This window comes from Monodelphis domestica, chromosome 7 (assembly GCF_027887165.1).
Source record: "Monodelphis domestica isolate mMonDom1 chromosome 7, mMonDom1.pri, whole genome shotgun sequence".
In the NCBI taxonomy this organism is placed as follows: Eukaryota; Metazoa; Chordata; class Mammalia; order Didelphimorphia; family Didelphidae; genus Monodelphis; species Monodelphis domestica.
In genome coordinates, this window is record NC_077233.1 from 111,196,538 (window position 1) to 111,217,531 (window position 20,994).

The following is a 20,994-nucleotide window of genomic DNA, read 5'->3' on the forward strand; positions in this document are numbered from 1 at the left end:
GTTCTTCTAATTGCTATGTGGGTTACCTTGGATAGATCAGGTAACATATCAGTTTCTGTTTTCCTTTTGACAAAATGAAGGGGTTGGATTAAACCTCTAAGACTTCTGGTTGTAGATCCTATGATCTTATGACATTGGTTGAATGACAGTGATTATCACTCCTCCACCCAAATGGACATACCAAGAGAGCTGGCCATAATAGATGGGCCCAATGCTGCAATGTTTGGTCATAGGATCAGGTTAATGACAGAGGCCAGGTGTGGGTGCATTCCTGGAAAGCCTTGTTGGATCACACGGGAAAACACACCTTACTGGATCTGAAGCTTCTGAATGGTTCATGTACTAAAATGCCAATGTAATAATAAAGCATGATTTGTCTAACATCTTTCTGGAAAAAATATTCAAAGCACTTTAAAGAAAGCATTTCTGTAATCTTTATGATTCTATAGGGTAAAGCAAAGGTAGGCAGCATTACCATCATTGTGGAGAAAAGAGAAACCAAGGTATAAGTAAATATAATCAGTTTTTATTTAAGCAGCCCATTACTGAGAGGAAGGACTAAAACTTAGATGTTTCTACTGAGCCCAGTTCTTTTTTTTTTTAACTCTTGTTGAGTTAAACAGAAGAGCAACAAGGGCTAAGCAATTGGGGCTAAAGTGACTTGCCCAGGGTCACACAGCTAAGAAGTATCTTAGGTCAGATTTGAACCCTGAATCCAGGTCCAGTGCTCTATCCACTATACTATCTACCTGCCCCTGAGTCCAGTTCTTGATGCTTTGCCCTGGAAAATACTTCAATGAAGAAGAAAGTGGAAAAAGGCAGGGTAGGAGGAGAGGGGGCTCCCTTTCTGCTACCTCTTTCCTGTCTGAAAAGCAGAACCTGCTCACCTGTTGCTGTATTGAACCTCTTCCCCGTTCCTGGCCCACGTGATGGTAGGTTTTGGGTTTCCCCCAGCTTCACAGTGCAAAAGCACGCTCAGTGTGCCACTGGCAAGGGCTACAGTCTGCCCAAGGTGTGTGACCACCTCGGAGGCTGAGAGCTGCTGGGCTGCTGAAATCTTCCTTAGTATCACGGGCTTCCTGTGGGGTTGGCCACTTCTCATCTCTCCTGAGGAGCCCAAAGAGGAGATGCGGAGAGAACTGCTGAATCCAGACACGTGTTTGTGGGGAGGGATGGCCACAGGGTGGATTCTTCCTTCTGGGAACTTGAGGAGTGAGTCCTGGTGCTCTAGGTGACTCCGGAAGATTTCCCTGGCTAGCTGGGACACCAAGTGTTTGCTATAGAGGTCTCGGAGCTCCTCGGGCTGCTGGGAGATGTTTCTGAGGAGGTCATCTAGCCGCTGCTGCTCAGTTACCAAGGTGAAAGGCAAGTGGAGGAGGGCTTGCTCTGGATTCTGGTCCTCTTCTGAGGAGATGTTCCTCTCTGTAGAGTCCTGGGCCTCCCAAGAGGCGAACAGCTCACCAGGCCAACCTCGCTGCTCCAGCAGCCTAGAGACAATGTCATCATAGCGGCTTCCTGGGTCAACTGGGGGGACTCGCTTTTCAGCCTTACTGCCATTGAAAAAAATTCCATTTTGATGCTTCTCCTGGGTGCGCAGAGCCTCATTTGGGCTATTCTTCCTTCCTGGTGGGGTCTCCTCCTCACCCCTCAGTCCCAAGGGTCTGGCCAGAAGCTTACGGTTGCCCCCAATGAGTTTGATCACAAAATGCTCCTGAGCTGGTCCTGCAGAGCAGGTGTAGGTGCCCATGTCAGAGGGCTTCAGACGATGAATCTTCAGGTAGCCAAAAGGGGCCACTGTGATGTGGGCAGAGCTGGTGAGGTGCTGGCCATCCTTCTCCCAGGTGATGAGAGGCTTTCGGAACCTCCGTGTGGGGCACCTGAGGACCACCGAAGTCTTGGGAAGCAGGTAGGCAAAGCCCCCTACCACAAAGTGTAACTTTCTTTGTTTCTGGATCTGAATATAGATCTTCCTGACGGCTGTAATGTGAGGACTGTGCTTTGGAGATGGGCGACTGGGCCCTAAAATGGAATCAACAGTATTTGTAAATAAAGCAGTACCATAAAAAGAGAGCTTGAGGAGAGTGAAAGGAAGACAGAAGAAAAGAGAGAACAGAAGAAGATTAAGATTAAGATAGGAAAGACAAAGGAAGGAGAGGAGATGAAGGAAGGGATTCACAATGTAGTTGGGGAGGTAATATATGCGAAAAGGGAAATTATGGAACAAGAGTGAAAAAAAGATAGAGTTGAATTATACAAAAGGTGACAAAGTAGCATCTGTTTTATTGTCACATGAGTAGATTGCAGAAGGACAGGAGGAAGGAAGAAGAGGAGGAAAGGGAGGAGAGACAGAGGTTAGAAAAGTGAGGACTCTGGCAGTTTACTTTGGCCTGGGCAGCCGTTTCACGCATTACGTTTTATGGGCATCACCGGCTACCAGCTGTTGAACATCAAGCCGCCACAATAAAAACGTAAGAACTAACAAGGTGCAATTGAGCAGGATGCCTGTCACCCTGCTGTGTGGTTCCATGTCATTAGAAGCCAAAGCACAAGGATTGGGGACTGGGGAGGGGGAAGCTCAGGGGAAATGCAGTTCCCCTTGTTAAAGGCATTTGAATAAAGAATTTGGTTTAATAAACAGAGGGAGAGGACAAAAGGGAAGGAGAGTTCCCCTTGTTAAATATTTACCATGTGGGCCTTGCAAAGCACCAGGACCCTAATGCGAATGGTGGTGAGAGCCCCAAAGTGTTACCACCTTAGGGATTAATATTAAACAGAGCAAATCTGTTTGGAGGAGATTTAAAACCCCAGGGTGGATAATATTAGACTTCATTAGTTATATGCTACCTCCAGCTTCCAGGTCTCTGTATGCCAGACAAGTGAACTTTTCCCCTACCCTCTGCAAACCATTCTTCTCAGGGAGAAGAGAGACCATCTCTCTGCCCACAGGAAGCCTCTCCTTTCAGGCTGACTGTTAGGTGGCCAGCAAAAGCCTAAGGAGAGTTCTGGGGCATCAACAACAGCCTGAAGCCTTCCCCAACAACTGGGAAATATCTTTCTGGGGAGGTGAGGCTTCTTCCCTTCTCTGTGGCATTTAGTTATACTCACCTGCACATGCTGGTAGTATGCAGGGTTGGACAGAGGAAGAGAAAGGCAATGGTGCGCATAGGGAAGAGTTGACAATGACCGACTCTCCGGATTTCAGGATCTTTCGGCAGATGGCACTGCGAGTCTGGGTGCCCTCTCCACAGCTCCTGGAACACTAGCAATGAAAGAGAAACCATCAGTCCATGTTAAAGGAGGAACATCAGTCTGTGAGATTTTGGCGACAATCTCTTAAACACAGGGAAATACAAGGGAGCTTGCCTGGAGAAGTCAAAAAAAGAACCCAGAATTGATCATTTTGTAATAGATGGAATACTTGATCCCAGAGTAGAACGAAACTTTATCACATGCATTTAGAATCACAGAATAAATTGGAGAAGGTTGCTATATATAAGTCAACTCAGCTTAGGGAACTGATTGAATTGTTCATAGATTAAGCAATTTAGTATATGAATCTCAGATTGCACCCCCCACCAAAAGCAGCTGCACTATAGTTTTAATTAACAATCCAGACACTTCTGGCAAGGAACAGAGTATAAAGATATAATACTATTCTTTTGGCCTCAGGTGCATACAATATGAATGATAAAGTAAACTTGAGATCTTAATTCAAAGAGTAAAAATTTGCTCTCACTAGTATCATTGGGACTTAGTTTAGGGACCTGTTAAATGAACAGACCTAAAGAGCAGTAATTAATGGGTTGTATTTGACCTAGAGTTAATAGATTGCCCTAGGAATCTGTAAAACTTTTTTTTTTATCAGTGGTTCAGATGAAGTCATTGCTGTCATGCCTGTCAAATTTCTGGTTGACCGAAAGCTGGGAAGGAGATCTAATACATTTTAAAAAAGATCTGGGATTCTGAAAGATCTGGAAAGGTAGACAAATAGCCCAAATCTTAAGACACAGAGTCCTTGTACTAAGAATAGCCTCACACACACTCACACACACAAACATGAAAACATATATAAAGCAATGATAGCAAGTTGAGGAAGGCAACCTTAGTTTTATAACTCTGAGGTGCTACAATGTTGTGTCAACCAGGGATGCTTTAAATTGGAGCCATTTTTGCTTCTGGAGCCCTAATAGAAGGTGGAGTAAGCTCTACCTTCCTTGCCTAAGGAATTTCCTTGCTTCCTGGCCACCTAAGCTGCTATGTCTTTGCATTTCATTGCTAATCTACCAGCCTTCTATTCTTTCCTACATCCTGATCTGATCTTGCCTTGGATTTTTCTTCCTCAAGATTTTCTGCTTGGAATTTGGATTATAATATGGAATTGTTCTCCTGACCCTACCTATTCTCATGTACTTTGCTCTTTCAACTTTTCAGTATCTTTTTCTTCTTCTGAGTTGGTCTTTCTTTCAGTATTCTCTCATCAGACTTCCAAAGTTGAGTTTTATCTGCCCCACCTTTCAAGATTTGCCCTCCTTTTAGAGCCTCAATGCAGCTCCATTCGACTTTTAGACATCTTAGCTGTTCTGCAATGATTGCTGTCTTTTACCTACTCCCTAGTAATTTCTTGCAATAGAATCCCAACCTTGCATCAGGTGAAACAAAGGTGTGCTACATATACTCAAAGCTGAATGAGTTCAGAGGAAATAGGGAGTGATTTTTGCAGCTTGGAATGAACTGGGAATGCCAGACCACAGAGAAAATGGAGCTTGATTTGGGCAGACATAGTTGAAGAGAAAGGGAGAAACTTTGGGGTGAAGTGAAAAAAGGAGAACAAGGGGAATGGAATACACACAAACTATGACCAGATAAGAAAATAAAGACATGGAAATGTGGAAAAGACAAGGGCCGGAGAGGTGTGTCTTGGGAACAGTGGGTTGATAATTTTTGTTTGAGCAAAAGGATTGTGAGTATGAGATAAAGTTAGAAATGTAGATTGTGGAAGACTCTGAAGGCCAAGATGATGAATTTGTACTTGATCTTGGGTATCCATTTGGAAATTATTGAAGGCTTTTGTGTGATGGTGTGACATGATGAAAACAATGTACAGGATGGATTAGAGATATGGAAGTCAGTTAGGAAGCTGTGATATAACAATAGTGGCTAGGGTGGTGGATTCTTTCAGGCTGACTTGATAAATATTCATGAAGACATTCAACATCTAATTGTTAGCAACTTTTAAACAAAGGATATCCCAAAGATCTATAGCACAGTTTTAAGCATTAAAATACTTGAGATATCCCATATTAGCAATTCAATCCTTTGCTAACTATGCTGCCATCTTTTATGGAATTTAACTTGAAGAAGGTTTAGAAATAAAAGTGGTAATCATAATTGTACTTTAGTTAAGCTGGTAGTAATTGTTCCTGGGTCAAGAACCTTCTCCCTGTTTTTCTGTTTTCAGATGACTCCATCACATCTAAAGGAGGAATAAGTTTCATGATGATGAAGATAAATTATGTCAACTGTAAGATTAAAATTAATATCCAATAACCCCAAGTATTATATTTGATAAGATTTATTAATAATCACTTGAAGTGGAAGAAATAAAAGGACAAAAGTAAAAGCCTGAGTAAAATCTGCTATCCCAACTGTGATCAGGGGAAAAAGAGCATGAGGGCAGAGCTATACAAAACTTATATCCTCCCTACATTAACATGTAATGTGAGAAAGAACATGAAATGCTGGGAGAGAGCATCCTGGGGTGCAAATCCTAATTATTATACACAACCCTTCATCCCTTTTCCCCTTCCTACTGTTATAATTTTGGTGTTAAAGTGCATAGGATTGTCTAAGAGGGGAAATATTGCTAGAAGAGTTAAAAGGCAAGCCATGTTTATATGGCTGGGCTTCAGTTTTCTCATATTTTAAATGAATGGATTGGACTACATGTTCCTTAAACCCCCTTACATGTTAAATATTCTTCTTGATTTTGGGGAGGAAAGATTTTTAAAGATGCTTCCTTAGCCTTTCTCATAAGGATTTTAATTGGTTAAAAGAAAAGTAGGGAGCTGACGTTAAGAAAATGAAGTATGACTTCTTTCAGGGATATGTTTTGAAAAATCTTTCCCTTTGAATAGGACCTGCTAGTAATTTTAGTTGAAATACTCAAGAGGGGCTCAGGCTCCATCACTTTGTCATAAGGATTCTGTATGATAAACCATGAGATTTAATCTAAATATTTAAGGCTAGAGAGGAAACAAAAACAAAAATAAGCTATTGGAGGAGAAGCTTATCCTACCAGCACAGAATAATAGTTTTCATTGGTGAATGTGACTTTTTGTCTTAGTCAGAGGGCCAAGAAAGCAGCAGTTCTGATGAGATAGCAAGTCCTAAACATCTCTCTATACACTACTGGGAATGCTTTTGTGTGGCTCCTGGTTTCATTCAGCTGAACTGATTTCCTGATACCATAACTCCATTCTTTACCTCCACCTACACTTTGAGAATCTCCATTAATCAAAGAGGACAACTCAGAACTTCCTGCCATTCTCTTAGCTGAGTACTACCTACATGTGGTCAGCAGCTCCTTGGAAAGTTAGACTTCTGAAATTATGTAGTTCAGGGTGTTCCTAGCAGGAATAGTTGAAGGTGGCACAAATGGCAAGGGAGGTGGAACTGCTTCTGGGCAGCCAGTTTTTGTCAGCTACTCATGGTCCCTCTTTTTTTTTTTCTTGTTACCTCATACAGATCAGCAGAAGCAGGGAAATAAAATTATTGTTTTCTGAATGGCTGCTTAACCTGATAGGAACTCAATATGGTATTACTTTTCTTTTTTTTTCTGTAATATATAGGTCTGTGATAAATTTTATGCCAAATGCCAGCAACTTCTTCTGAATTCCTTAATCCTCATGGTGCTCCAGATCCTATTAACTCTAGGGATGCCAACAGACAATGAAAATGTAGTCTGGCCCCATTATGATTTTTCTGCTGATATAAGCCTGATACCCATTAGACTTGGAGAAACACCCTTTTCTAATAGGCTTTAAGATTATACTTACATCTTAAGCCAATATCAAATATGCCACTGCTTCTTCCTGCTACATAGCCTTTCTCATTTCCCAATGTTTAAAGATATTATGCCTCTTCAGGTATTTAAGCTATTCCAGAGAAGGTTGTTCACTCATTCATATACACATACACAGAGATTGCCTTCAGTAAGTAGCCTAGATCAAAAAATGTTTTATACACGAAAAAAAATTGTTCTCTCCTTCCTGAGGGCCTTGGGGATGAAGTTGCCTGAGAAGTAGATTTTATAGCTAAATTATAAATCCTTGGAAATGAACAGTTATTTGGCATTGCTGGGAGGAAAGCTTGGTTTTTACGTTTCTCTTAGCAGGCACCACTATACAGAAGGCAATGGAGGCAAAGCCAAGAGCCTGCTGACTGCCACTGGCACTAAAATAAGAAACCAATGTCCCAAAGGAGCACAAGGTCCAACTTTTAAAGAGTTGGCATTTTAATTTACAGAGAAGTTTTCCACTTTGGGGATCCAAGCAGCTGAATGCAATGTAGTTCAATCAGCTGGGATCATAAAGAGCTGTATACTTTACAAAGGGATAGGGTGGGGTGCAGAAGGATTATCCCCTAACCCTACATGAAAGGCAAAGGTGAATTTTATCCCCATGACTCCTTCCCGGCTAGAACTTTCTAAGACAATGATTCATTGGCAGAACTCTATAGTGACCACATGGATCTAGAGAGCAAGAAGAGCTCCGTGTTTCAAGTTAAGTCGTAATCAAGTAGCAAAGGCAGAAAATATAAACAAATTTAAGATGGGTTCAATTAAATTAATGAATACTAAAAGCATAATGGGATTTGGTGAGGTAAACCCGAGATTAAAGAATCATAGAATGTCCAAAGAGGCACTGAATTTACAGAAAGGACCTTTCTTCAGTTTTATTTTACAGGTGAGGAAGCCAGTGAACAGAAGAGATAAATGATGTGTCCAAGGACACATGGTAGTTTGATAATAGGGCTGAGACTCAGACCCAGTTCTGTTACCTCTAAGTTTAGCCATTTTGGGGGCTGCATCATCCTTGAGTGCAGATGCTAATCTAACCATCCCCCACATCTAAGAGAGTAGGAGAGAAAAAAGACACAAAACAAAACAGTTTTTGGCTGGGAAGATACTGAGCTTCTGGGGCCAGGAAACTGACAGCAGAGAGGCAGGATCTCCTTTGGCTTTTCCTCGAAATAAATCATTTTCTTCATTGTGAGAGAAAGAGAGCCAGAGAAGCCCTGACCCCCTGAGAAGAGACCAAAAATAGCTGGGGGCAAGGAGCAGAGCCCCAGGGTCCTGAGGGGGATACTCATTCCCAAACATGAATCAGTTTTGCTTCATGAGGGGGCCAGCTACAATTACATGCTTCCAATTGTTAGGTGAGGGCTGGCTGCCTAAACTGGTTCCCCACAGCCTAGTTAAATAACAGTTACAAAGAGTGGTATAAATTGTTACAGATTCCAGCATGTTAGGAGAAAGTGGCTTCCTTCTCCTCAGTGCCCACACCTTCCCCTGTTCCTGCTTTGGCTCACTCTCAAGTCTTTTTTTTTTTTTTAATTTTCTTTTTTAATTTGTCCCCATGGTTACATGATGCTTATTGTCTCCCTTCCCTCTTTCCTCCCCCCTCCCGGAGCTGACAAACTGGGTTATACATGTATTATCACTCAAAACCCATCACTCTCAAGTTCTTACCTGTGTCCACTCAGAGAGAAGCCATTCATGAGGACAATCTTCATTCCTGCATGCTTGTTGAGAGGTAGGTCTTGGGGCTGAGCAAAAGGTCTCTGGCAACTCAAGGAAGCTGCCATCAGCCATTCGTTGTTTGCAAAGAACATCTCTTTTCTGAGCACCCCCTCCACAGGTCCGGGAACACTGGGAAAGAGAAGGCTAGAATGTCAGGCAAGAAGCCCCTTTAAATTCCGGTTGTGCCCAGGGATGAGCAAAATCAGTATTAGGTGGGAAAAGAAAGGAGAAAGAGTTAATGGCCCCAATTCTTTCTATCCACTTTGAAATGAATTTATTAGTTAAAATAAAAACACCGATTCCTCTTTTAACTGGGTTGGAATTGTCAGGGTCTCTACAACTTGCCAAACTGCTTATAGCCTATGATTTGCTTCAATACACAACAACCAGTTTAAAAGGTTAAATATAATACAGTGTTAATCGTTTTTATGATAGAAAATGAAATTTATATTTGTTGTTTCCAGAGGGAATAAGACAAGGTCACTGCCATCATCATAAATGAGGGAGGCTGACTATAGCCAAAGGGAAATTTTTTTGGGGGGGCAAAGGGGACATTCTTATTATAAGAATTTCTTTCCTTTTCCTCATGGGAAACTATAGTTTTGTCATACCAATACCTTCAAATGGCTACTCTTATATCCATCCCTCACTTGTTTATGACCAGTTCTCCCATAGGTCTTCCCATTAACCGATTATAAACTCTAGCTGACCCTGTAAGTGATTAGTCTTCCAAATAACTGAATAGCTAAAGTGTGTCCTAAAATTTGCCTGAATACTTGCCAACTTCTTGGGGGTGGGGACAACCAGCTTGGAAAGCTTCCCACAGTTCATTCCCCATTAGCAATTGCCCTAATCCCATGAACTCAATGAAACTGTGCTAGAACCTTTAAAGTAAGGGAGATACTAACCAGGTGCTCATTCTCTTTCCTGAGGATAGGAAAGGATAAAATTGGTTTACAATGCAGCTATATAGATTTCATTTAGCTATTAGAAGAAATTTTCCAGTTGTTAAACACTGGGAGATGGCTCAGAAAGGATGTTTGAGTGTTACTACCCAGAATCCTTTCTTCATCTTTCTGCAATTGCTAAGAGTTAGGAACGTGGGCTAGAATTTAAGGAGCAGATACCAGGAGGGTGTAAGATATTTATTTTCGTCCCATAACAAACCATATATAGTGCCATATATATATATATATATTTGTGGGAGTTACTGAATTAATTTACTTTTAAATAAGATTTTATTTTTCCCAATTAGATGTATACTTTTTAAGATTTAAGAAAAGAAATAAAACATGCACATATATAGTATATAAAATATATACATACATGCACATATGTATGTGTGTGTACACATACAGGATTTATACAATAGATAAAGAAAAAAATTTGTGGGGGGGGGAAGAAACTGGCATTTGGTTTAAAGAATAACTTAATGGAGAAGATGGCATTTGAGCCTTGAAGGAAAAAAAGGAATTTCTAAGAACTAAGAGGTAAGGAGGCTATTTATTAAAGGCAGGAGGAATACCTAGTATCAAGGTACAAAGATGGGAGATGGAGCAGCATTTGTGAATGGGAATAATGTATAATAAAGCTGAGAAGGTAAGTTGAGTCTGGGTTGTTAGGGCTTTAAATGTCCAACAGAAGACTTTCTATTTGGTTCTACACAGCATAAAGAACCATTAGAATGTATTGAGTACGGAAATGATATAGTCAGACCTATACTTTAGCAAAATCACTATGGCAGCTGTATGGAGGATAGGTTGGAGTGTGGAGAGTCTGGAGGCATAGAAAATAATTAAGAATCTATTGCAATCTTCCAAGTGAGAGGTGATGAGGGCCTGAATTTGGATGGTGGCAGTGTGAGTGGAGAGAGAAGAGGATGGATCCAAGACATATTGCAGAAGCAGAAACAACAAGGCAAGATGCTGTACTAGCTTCTGGTCCTGGAATTCCATTAACAGAGTTTAGATATTACTAAGTGTTTCTGTGAGCTTGTGGGGATGGTGAGCTAAACCTCTGTGGAGGGAAGCAGAGCTCACTGGGAGGATTCTGTATTCTTTGGTTCCAGGCCCTGAAGTCTTTCTATATTTTTGGTTGCCTTAAATAAAAAACCTGCTCTGTTTCTAGTGCCTTAGTCTGAATGCTTAGAGGCCAACTGAGCAACATTTGAGAGACATGAGCTCAACTCTGAGCTTCCCAAGAGAAATCGTGGATGGAGGCATGAGCCATAGAGATCCCTGATTAGAGAGAGAGGGGCCTTTGAGATTCTATCTGATCTCAAAGGTGAGGTCAGGGCCTGAAGTCTTTCCAGGCCCATTTTACATTGCACCACTTCACATACATTCACATCATTGGCAAGAGGAAGCATGCCATTGTATGTTCTACTTCTTCCAAGCATTCATACCAGCCATCACCCTCTTCCCTTGACTCGCCTATGCCTGAAACAAGCTCCCTTCTAGTCTCTGTTGAAATTATTTTCTTCCTTTGAGGCCCAGCTCTTGGACCACATTTCTACGAATTCCTAATTTTCCTGATTCCATGAATTCCCTGATTCCTCAGCTGAAAGTAATCTTTTTCTTCTCAGATTTTATTTGAACATGTTGAAATTCTCTGCTTTTAAAGAATGTTGATTACAGAGTCACAAAAACCCATATTTAAATCCTGTCCCTGATACCATCTCTGTGATCTTGGGCAAATCTGTTAACCTCCCTGGGCCTCAAGTTTCCTTGTCTGTTAAACGAGGAAACTGGGTTAGATGGTTTCTGAGGTTCCTTCCAGTTCAGGACTTATGATCTTATCACATACCATGCTATTTCATCCTTATTTATTAAAATCTGTAGTTATTGCATAACAAGGAATTTTATTTATTATGTTTTTAGATTTAAAGGTTCTTCAGCCCTCAACATTTTTTTTTTAGTCTTTGTATTCCAAGTTGTGAAAACAGTGCCATGAAGGCAATAGGTCTCTGATAAGCATTTCCTGAATCTGGAGGAGAAACTGAGAAAAGTGATTCCATATTTTAGAGTAATGTGGAGAAAAAAGAAATCCAGATCAGTTATTACTCTTGCAACTGGAGAAAACCAACCTTCTCACTAGATGTATTTTGATACTTTGCTCACGTGATAGTTTACTCATAAGTGGTTTGAATTGAAAAAGATGCAATAATTGAATATTTGAATAATCGAACCCTGTTAAACTACAGCATTCTAGTTCTGAGATTGCTTGTTCACTAATTTAGAAGAAATATCAAATTAAAGAGATATGTCCAAGGAGGTACCCTGGTATGCAAACACAGAATGATATGGTAACATGTATTGGTAAGTTTCTTGCCTGGTCTAAGCCCAATTAGCTGCCTAATGCCCCCTAATAAGTAGCCTTTTGGTAGATTCTTCTTGTGTTGAGACTTCTGTTCTTAATTTAATGATTTCTTTTCTGAACTGGGAACTAGACTTTTCATTAGTATGGAAAATGGCATTGGTTAAACAAGGGATATTTTAGGCTTGCGTTTTTTCCTCTGTGGCTAACATCAACTTTAGCTAAATCAATAAAAAGCTCTAGGTCAAGAATAGCTGAGACAATACAGACATTTTACTGATTTATTGATGGGTAACTAGGCAAAGAGTAATGGATTTGGAGTCCAAAGATCTAGGTTCAGGTTCTAATTCAACCACTTGTGAGCTGTGTCACCTTTGATAAATCATACTACTTCAGTATCTTTATCTGTAAAATAGGAATAAAAATGCTGGGGCTACCTACCCAGTCAGATTTATATGATTGTTGTGAGGCTCATTACAATAATAAGGCACTTTGGAAAGTCTTATATTGCATGTTAGCTATTATGAGAGGCCACTGGGCTGGTGGCTAGAGGGTTGGACTTGTGGTCAGGGCCCCTAGGGTTATATACCAGATGCAACATTTACCAGCTATGTGACCACTGGCTAATCACCATCTCTGAACCTCAGTTCCTCATCTGTAAAATTGTGATAGTAATGCTTGTACTAGATAGCTAGGTGGCACATTGAATCCAGAGTTGGATTTGGAATCAGAAATACAGGAGTTCAAATTCTGCCTCAACCATTAGCTACATTACCCTGGCCAAGTTACTAAGCTTCTTTCAGCCTCAGTTTCTCCATATGTAAAATGAGGAGGGTAATAATTTAATATACCACACAGGGTTGTTTTGAGGAGATGAGAACATATGTAAAGTGCTCTGCAAACCTTAAAGAACTATATAAAAGCTAGTTATTATTATTGTTTTTATTATTATCTCACAGAGATGTAGCAGAGAAAGTACTTTGTAATCTTAAAGCTCCATATAAACCTGAACTCTCATTATTATTAGTCTTAATCTGCTTATTTACAGTTGATGAGGAATTGCTGCTGTTATTTATGATAGTCATTATAGTAGGATCATAGACTCAGAGCTACAGGAAGCTTAGAGATCTCCTTCAATACACTCATTTTATGGAGCCAAAAAAAAGAAGCCCAGTTATTTAATTAAATCCAACACCTGGCATTAATTAATGCCTATTATGGCATATAGTAGGAACCAACTCTATGTTTTAGCACTGTGTTAGGTGCTAGGATTAGGAAGACAAAAATGAAAGAGTTCTTATCCTAAAGGAACATACCTTCTACTTATTTTCAAAAGCCTGGGTTGTGGGCCCTCCTCACTTTCTATACTCTCTTGGTAACCCCATCAGTCACGAATCTGCTGAGATGATAAACTCAGAATACCGAGGAGGATACCAAGAAAGAGGAAGCCTAATCCTTTCTCTTAGCTCCAGTCTTGCAACATCATGGCTTGCTGGATATTTAAAAATAAATGGCACAAAGACATATCAAAGTCAACACATCCAAACTCTTTTCCTCCAAACCCATCCTACTTCCATATGTTTCTATTGCTGTTGAAGGCACCACCATGAACTTCCAATCTATCAGATATATAACTTTGCCTTTATCATTAAATCCTCATTCTCTTTCACTACATATACTCAAACAGTAGCTAATCTTACTACTTCTACCTTCACAAAATCTAAAATCCAACTCTGTCTCTCTACTTATATAGTCTTCACCCCATTTCAGACCCTCATACCTCTTGGGTAGATTATTTTTTTTAAAACCGTTACTTTCCATCTTGGAATCAATACTGTGTATTGTTTCCAAGGCAGAAGAGTGGTAAGGGCTAGGCAAGTGACTTGCCCAGGGTCACACAGCTGGGACGTGTCTGAGGTCAGATTTGAACCTAGGACCTCCCATCTCTAGGCCTGGCTCTCAATCCACTGAGCTACCTAGCTGCCCCCTTTCCAGTAGATTATTGCAACAGCCTCCTAATTCTCTTTGCTATACCTCTTTCTATTGCTTATATAGCAGTCAAAATGATTTTTCCTTAAACTAACCATGTCACACTTTTCTATTCAACAAATACCAGTGATTTTCTATTGCTTCTGGAATAAAATATAAACTCCTCTATTTAGCTTTTAAATCCCTTCATAATCCAGTCACAAGCTATCTTCCTAGCCTTGTATATTTCTTGCCTTCCTATATTCTGTGATCTGGCCAAACCGTCCTTTCTATTCCTCACACATGACATCCACCCTCCATCTCTGTCTTCCTTTCCTGGAAAGTACTCCTACTTCACAGAATCTTTCCCATCCAAGCATAGCTTCAGTGTCACTATTACATGACTTTCTGGTTCTGTAACAAAAGCTTTGTCCTTCCCTGAGTACTTTATGTTTAATAATATTTCTTCTCTTCACATTTTTCTGCATATTCTTATATGTGTATTTGTTTCCTCATCAGAATGCAATTTTGCAAGTGGAGATTGTTTTATTCTCGAAAGCTATATCCCCAGCAGCTAGCACATTCCTGTGACATACTAGATACTTAACAAATCTGGTTGATTGACTGATGTAGAGGAAAAATGGAACATATGTAAAGTAAGTTCAAAATATATGTATCAATACAAGATAATTTGTGGTCTTTATGTGAGTTTGTGTTGAATGCTAAGAACTGGGGGGGGGGATGGGGAAGGGCCTCATATAGGAAATAGCACTTACAATGGGTCTTTGAAGGTAATAAGGGGATTCAAAAGGTGGGATTATTGTCTTTAAAGAAACCAAGTAGAATGATGGTCCCTTTTAGCTGTTAGAAATCCCAAGTGGCCATGGAGGGCACTTTTAGCATTGCAAAAATAAATTGTTTTTTTTTTCCTTTTGTTTCTCCCACTCCCTCCATCCCTTCCAAAAACAATTTCTATTCAATGATTAATGTGATCTTTAACCTTTGATCTCTGTTCAAGAGACTTATATTGTAGCTTTAAAAAATGGGACTTCTCATTTTCCTTCTGAAATACACTTTTGTAAACAAGATAAACACACTAATGGATTTATTCCCAGGAAAGGACATTTTAAACAGCCTCTCACTTATATGAAGCTTTCTTTTAGTTACTGGAATGTTACACTGATGACTATCAGGATTTGATCTGCCAAGAACTTCAGAGTTTTATCTCATTTAATCCAATGGAGGAAAAAAATAGGAAATGGAAAAATAATTGGTAACCATTTGCAATTCAATCATTGCAACTTTTTTTCTTTCTTAAAATTATCCTTTCATATGCTTGCACACAGACATGCCAAATTCTAACCCCAGGAAAAAAGATTATAGGGAAAAGGCCCTGGAATCCCCCTTATGAGCCAAGGAAAGGAATGGGAGGTTATTTCTGTCTGTGCCCAGATGCATGCAACATTTGCGTGTAGGACTAGTGGACACCAAGCTGTACATAAAACAGAATTTATGTGAAAAAGCACAAACGAATTTGGAACACTTTCCAGTTTATTTGATGTTGTTTCTTTTGGTCCTTTCCAGTCATCTGTCCCTTCCCATAAGGATTGAGATTAAAAAAAAATGAACAAAGAAAGAACATTAATGAGTTTTGGGGAGGTGGAAGGTAGAGAAGTCACAGTGAGCTGGCTTCCAAGTACTTTCCATAAATTAATGCTAAGTACTGAAAACAAGGGACCCAGTTTGCTTTCCTTATACAGTCTGTCGCTCTTTTGCTAATTGGATGCGAAGGGAAGCAAACAACTAGCTCTATGTCCAGAGCGAGGGAGACCACACTTAGGACAACTATACCCTACTAGGCAAAGTACTAAAGGACACATTTTAGGAAAATCATGGAAAAGCTGAAATGCATCCAGAGGAAGGTGAGCCCTGAGGGTAGAGATCTCCCTCTCCAAGGCACAGAGGGTTTGGGCAGAGAAAATGGGGATATTTAGCTTGGAGACCAGGGGAAATAATCACCTTCAAGTAAAGGAAAAGCCACCATATGGAACAACTTATTCTACTTAGCCCCTGAAGTTAAAACTAGGAACAAGGGCTAGAAGGTACACACGGAGAGGTAGATGTAGATGGGAGAATGGATAGAGTGCTGGACCTATAATCAGATAATTATCAAAATTATCAAAAAATATCAGTATCAGATAAAGTCAGATGGCATAGGTTTAAATCCTTGTACTGTTACCCAACTCCCTAAGGCCTTAGTTAATTCATTAATCAATGGGCATTTTAATTAATGCCTACTATGTGCCAGGGGCTAGACAGTGGAGAAAAAGTAAAAATACTAAAACAACCCCTCTTTATAAGACAGTAAGGAAGACTAATATACAAAAGATTTTAATTTCTTTTCATAAAACCAACCTCCTCTCGTAACTAAAAATATACTTCCAATATGTTAGGGCTAAAAAGACAAAGGTTATCATACAGAGCCAGATGATAGAATAAAAGTGAGAAAGAATGACTACAAGGAATAGTAGAAACAAAGAAAGGTCAGATAGCAACTCAAGCTAAAATTACAGTTCTGCATCATAGACTCCTAATTACTTCTAAAACAGGTTTGTATTTTAGTCTTCCTTCTTTCTCTCCCAATCCAAGTATGAGTAAATGTTGGATATTTGCCATTTGTCAAGTATGGGCTTCAAAGGAAACAAAGGAAGTGACATTAACATTTGACAGATGGTGATCCATACAATTTATGCTGCCTTTTCTCTGGGAAAACCACACACAGATTGCCCTGATAACACTTGTGTCCAGCCAAACACTGTGATGCAGCTTTTGTCCCACTGAAAACTCGGCACTCACCAAAGCAGTCGTCTGTCATATTTTAAATGGACCCTTCAGACATCTCACAGATTTTTTTCCCTGTTCCTTTGCACAAGAAAAAAAGAAAGAAAGAAATTATAGCCTGAGTGTTGAAGGATGAGAAATTCCCAGGTCTATACACTCTGGGTCATAAGCAATGCCTAGACAGATAAATAGTAAAGAAAGGAAGAAAGAAAGATTTAGACATCAAGAAAGCAATAACTTGTTGTGAGTGGTATACTACATGCCCTTGTTCTAACAAGGATTGTAGTGAAATCCAAAACTCAAAGACAAGTGTGTTGTTAACAGCTGTGGTGTGAATAAGAGAATGTCAGCACTCCAATCTACTACACTAGTGTCCTGAGATAAAAGCCAATTAGCTAAGAATTGCTCCGAGTTACTGTTGACTTACTCTGCCAAACACATCACATAAAGGCTTGTTTTCTTTTAGTCTTTTAATCAAATGGTCCTGGGAAGCTAATGTTGCTGAATAAATCTTTTGGAAAGACTTTCTGATGACCTCTAAAAGCTAACATGATCTTATTCTGCATTAATCCCAGGGTGCTATCCTGGGCTCTTTTCTCCTGTCTCTCTTCATTCTCTTTCCCTGTGATCTCATCAGTTCTTATGTGTTTAATTATCAATTCTACTCCCAGATCTAAAGGACTTTTGCTATAGTCTCTCTCTTGCACTCTAGTCCTGTATCACCAACTGCCTATAGGACATTTTCAACTCTGTAGTCCAATAGACATTTCAAACTCAACACAGCCAAAGAAGAACTCATGTTCTCCCTGCTATCCTCCCCCACATCTAATTTTCCCAGGGCAAACTTGGTCATTTCCCATGCTTCACTCTTTTTTCCTCTCCATGTCTAATCAGCCATGTCTCATCCATGTTTCCTTCATGGATCAAAAAAATCAAATCTATATGTATGCTACTTCTCAGCTCAAGAAGCTTTATGATGTGCTCTCTATTACTTCACATATCCAATACAATCCCCTCAATGGATATTTAAAGCCCTTAACAATTTAGCTCCAACATACCTATCTAGACTTAACACATATCACTTCTCAGGCCATTTCATATTTCAGTCAAACTGATCTACTTAGTGTTCTTCCAACACAATATATCATCTCCAATTTCCATGTCAAAAGCTTGACTGTTTCCTACTCTCAGACTAGAATATACTTCCTCCACACTTCAGACCTTTAGCATCACTAGGTTTCTTCAAAACTCAGGTTGAGGGCCACCTGTCCATGAAACTCCCCTTCTGCTTACTCCAGATGCTAGTGCTCCAGCCTCTACCAAAATTATTTTGCATTTATTTGGTGTATATCTTAAACTTATAAGCACATATTGTTTTTTTCTGATAAAATAAAACTTGTTCCAGGGCAAGTACTTTTATTTTTGATTTGTATTCCCCAGGACCTAGAATATCAGTGGGGGCTTCACATATCATAAGGGTATTAATAATGTTTTTTAAATTGAATTAAAATCTCCCAATAAGAACACATTCTATCTTTTAGCTGTTTGGTGATTTCCATCAGAAATTTGTCATTACTGTCTTCTAACTATTGATTAAAGCTGTGATGATGTGCTGTGGAGAATAATTTCTATTTTTTCTTCACTTCTTCCTAACTCGTATGTTTTTCACCAAGGTTTCCTTCCTTAAGGGTTATGGGTTTTTGGACTAAAACTGTCTGGACAGAGTGTTGTTCTACTGTCCCACCCACCTACCTGCCAAAATCTTCCTGAACAAAGTTTGTCTTTCCATTAATATATTTAACTTATGGGTATTTCCTTATCAAAGCTTCATGAAAACTAGATTTCTATCTCTCAATATCTCATGCTCATTTTTTCAATCATTTCTGCCCTTGTCTTGTCCATTCCTGGATGTTTCCATTATTATTTTTCTCTCTGAATTATATTTCCTGGAAGTATTCCCCTCTTCACTTCTATCTCTTAGTATCACTAATTCTCTCCATGGTGTCTGGTGTAGTCACTGGTTCTGGGAACCCTTCTTTTTGATGAATTTTCATTTTAAAGTCCTCCTTATCCGTTCAGTATATCTCCAGGAAAAGACATAATTCACTAGTATCTCTACTTTGGCTAAGAACCCACCATTCTTTGTTGTTGTTGCTACCATTTGTTTTTATTTTTTAAAGTATATAATATATAACAATAATATAATATACACGATTTGTTATAAATATGTAATAAATTATAATAATGTTTTCCCAAGCGCAACAAATTTTCACATTAGCTATGTCCAAAAATCTATGTCTCATTCTTCCTTCCCCTTTCCAAGAAGATAGGAAATATGAAGTTGGTTTTATATATATATATATATATATATATATATATATAATCCCATCATTTTAACCCATCATTTTTAAACTTCTTAAATTGGTCTAAAAAGCTAAATTCCATTCTTTGACATTATCATCTCCACCACTTATTTACTGTCTACCTCTTCCCTCCTTCCCTCCCTTCCTCCCTTTCTTCCTTCATCCTTCCCTCCCTCTTCCTTCCTTCCTTCCTTCCTTCCTTCCTTCCTTCCTTCCTTCCTTCCTTCCTTCCTTCCTTCCTTCCTTCCTTCCTTCCTTCCTTCCTTCCTTCCTTCCTTCCTTCCTCTACCCCCTCTTCCTTCCTTCCTCCCTCTCTTCACCCCTCACTCCTTCCTTCCTCTTCCTTCCTTCATCCCTCCCTCCTTTCTCCTCCCTCCCTCCCTCCCTCCCTTCCTTCCTCCCCTTCTTCCTTCCATCTTAGAATGAATACTATGTATTGGTTCTATAGCAGAGGAATGGTAAGGGCTGGGCAATGGGGGATAAGTGATTTGCTCAGGGTCACATAGGTAGGGAGTGTCTAAGGCCAAATTTGAATACAGGACATCCCATTTCCAGACCTGGTTCTTTATCCACTGAGCCATCTAGCTGTCCCACTTGCCTATCTTTCGAAAACAACATTTGCATCTCAAAGCTCTTCAGTTTTTTACCCATGGCTTCATACTCACTAAAGATTCTTTTCAGGTTCTTCTGGCTCTAACATAAATCAATAGTGATAGTTATCAGATTTGATAAATTTTGGGAGATTTTCTATAGGTAACGGGTACTAAATTTGGATTCACAAGACCTTTGCTATTTGGGTACTCTGTGGCTTCCCCCAATAAAATATAAGCTTCTTGAGGGCAGATACTGTTTCATTTTTATCTGTATTTCCAGGGTCTAGCACAGTGCCTTGTGTGTAGAAAATTCTTAAGAAATGCTGAATAATTGATTAGATTGGATTTATTAATTGATTAAAGTATTTATGGAAAGATGCATACATTTACGGTGTTGTTTACTTATAAGACTGAAAGGAACATTAAAGATCCTCTAATCCAACCCCCTTCTTTTTCAGATGAGGAATCTAACAATTATGAAATAAATATTATTGAATATGAATCTCTCACTTTCTCTGATGCTTCACTGAATTATGAGCATCACCTTAAGTACTCAAAAGCACTGCCACAGGACCTCTAACTCTGGGACATTCTACCAAAGTAGAATGGTCTTCAGTGCAGACAAGCAATATTCTTTTCTAAGAGGCAGTCTATCTAAATTTAAAGAACTTCAGCCCTGGTAGCTTGGTCACTGGACAATGATTTTTTTTCATCAACAATAGTTTCTGAAGATCAACAAGTAAAAGCCTGAGACTGGCATTCATAGAGGGAATTCTACCCTGACAAAAGCATAGACCCTTGAAGTGTTAAAATAAGATGCATAATAATTGATCGGCTCTTGAAGAAGTGTAAATATCACAGAATCCCTGAAAGTCTTTAAACTTCTCTACCTACTATATATTAAATTCTTGGTTCTTTGGGGCTTCCCCATGCAATTTCTGTTCTTAATTGCCTATCTGTCATACTGTAAATGCTTTCAGATGTGTTACATTGATCCCAAGAGTGATGGGTATGATAATATGACTTGTTCAGGCATTTTTTCAGTCATATCTGACTCTTCTTGAGTCCATTTAGGATTTTCTTGGGAATGATATTAGTTTGCCATTTCCTTCTC

The 20,994-nt window shown here is 39.4% G+C and overlaps 1 protein-coding gene across 3 annotated transcripts in view; it reads right to left on the reverse strand.

The window, feature by feature from the left end:
• ADAMTSL1 (ADAMTS like 1) overlaps positions 1-20,994 on the reverse strand; it is a 1,092,747-nt gene that overhangs the window by 83,620 nt on the left and 988,133 nt on the right. For all 3 annotated transcript variants that reach the window (XM_056805329.1, XM_056805328.1, XM_056805331.1), the window contains 3 exons: positions 8,750-8,929; positions 3,106-3,259; positions 888-2,019 (listed from right to left, as the gene is read on the reverse strand). In XM_056805329.1, the coding sequence (XP_056661307.1) occupies positions 888-2,019; positions 3,106-3,259; positions 8,750-8,929 (1,466 nt within the window). The remainder of the gene's footprint in view (positions 1-887; positions 2,020-3,105; positions 3,260-8,749; positions 8,930-20,994) is intronic.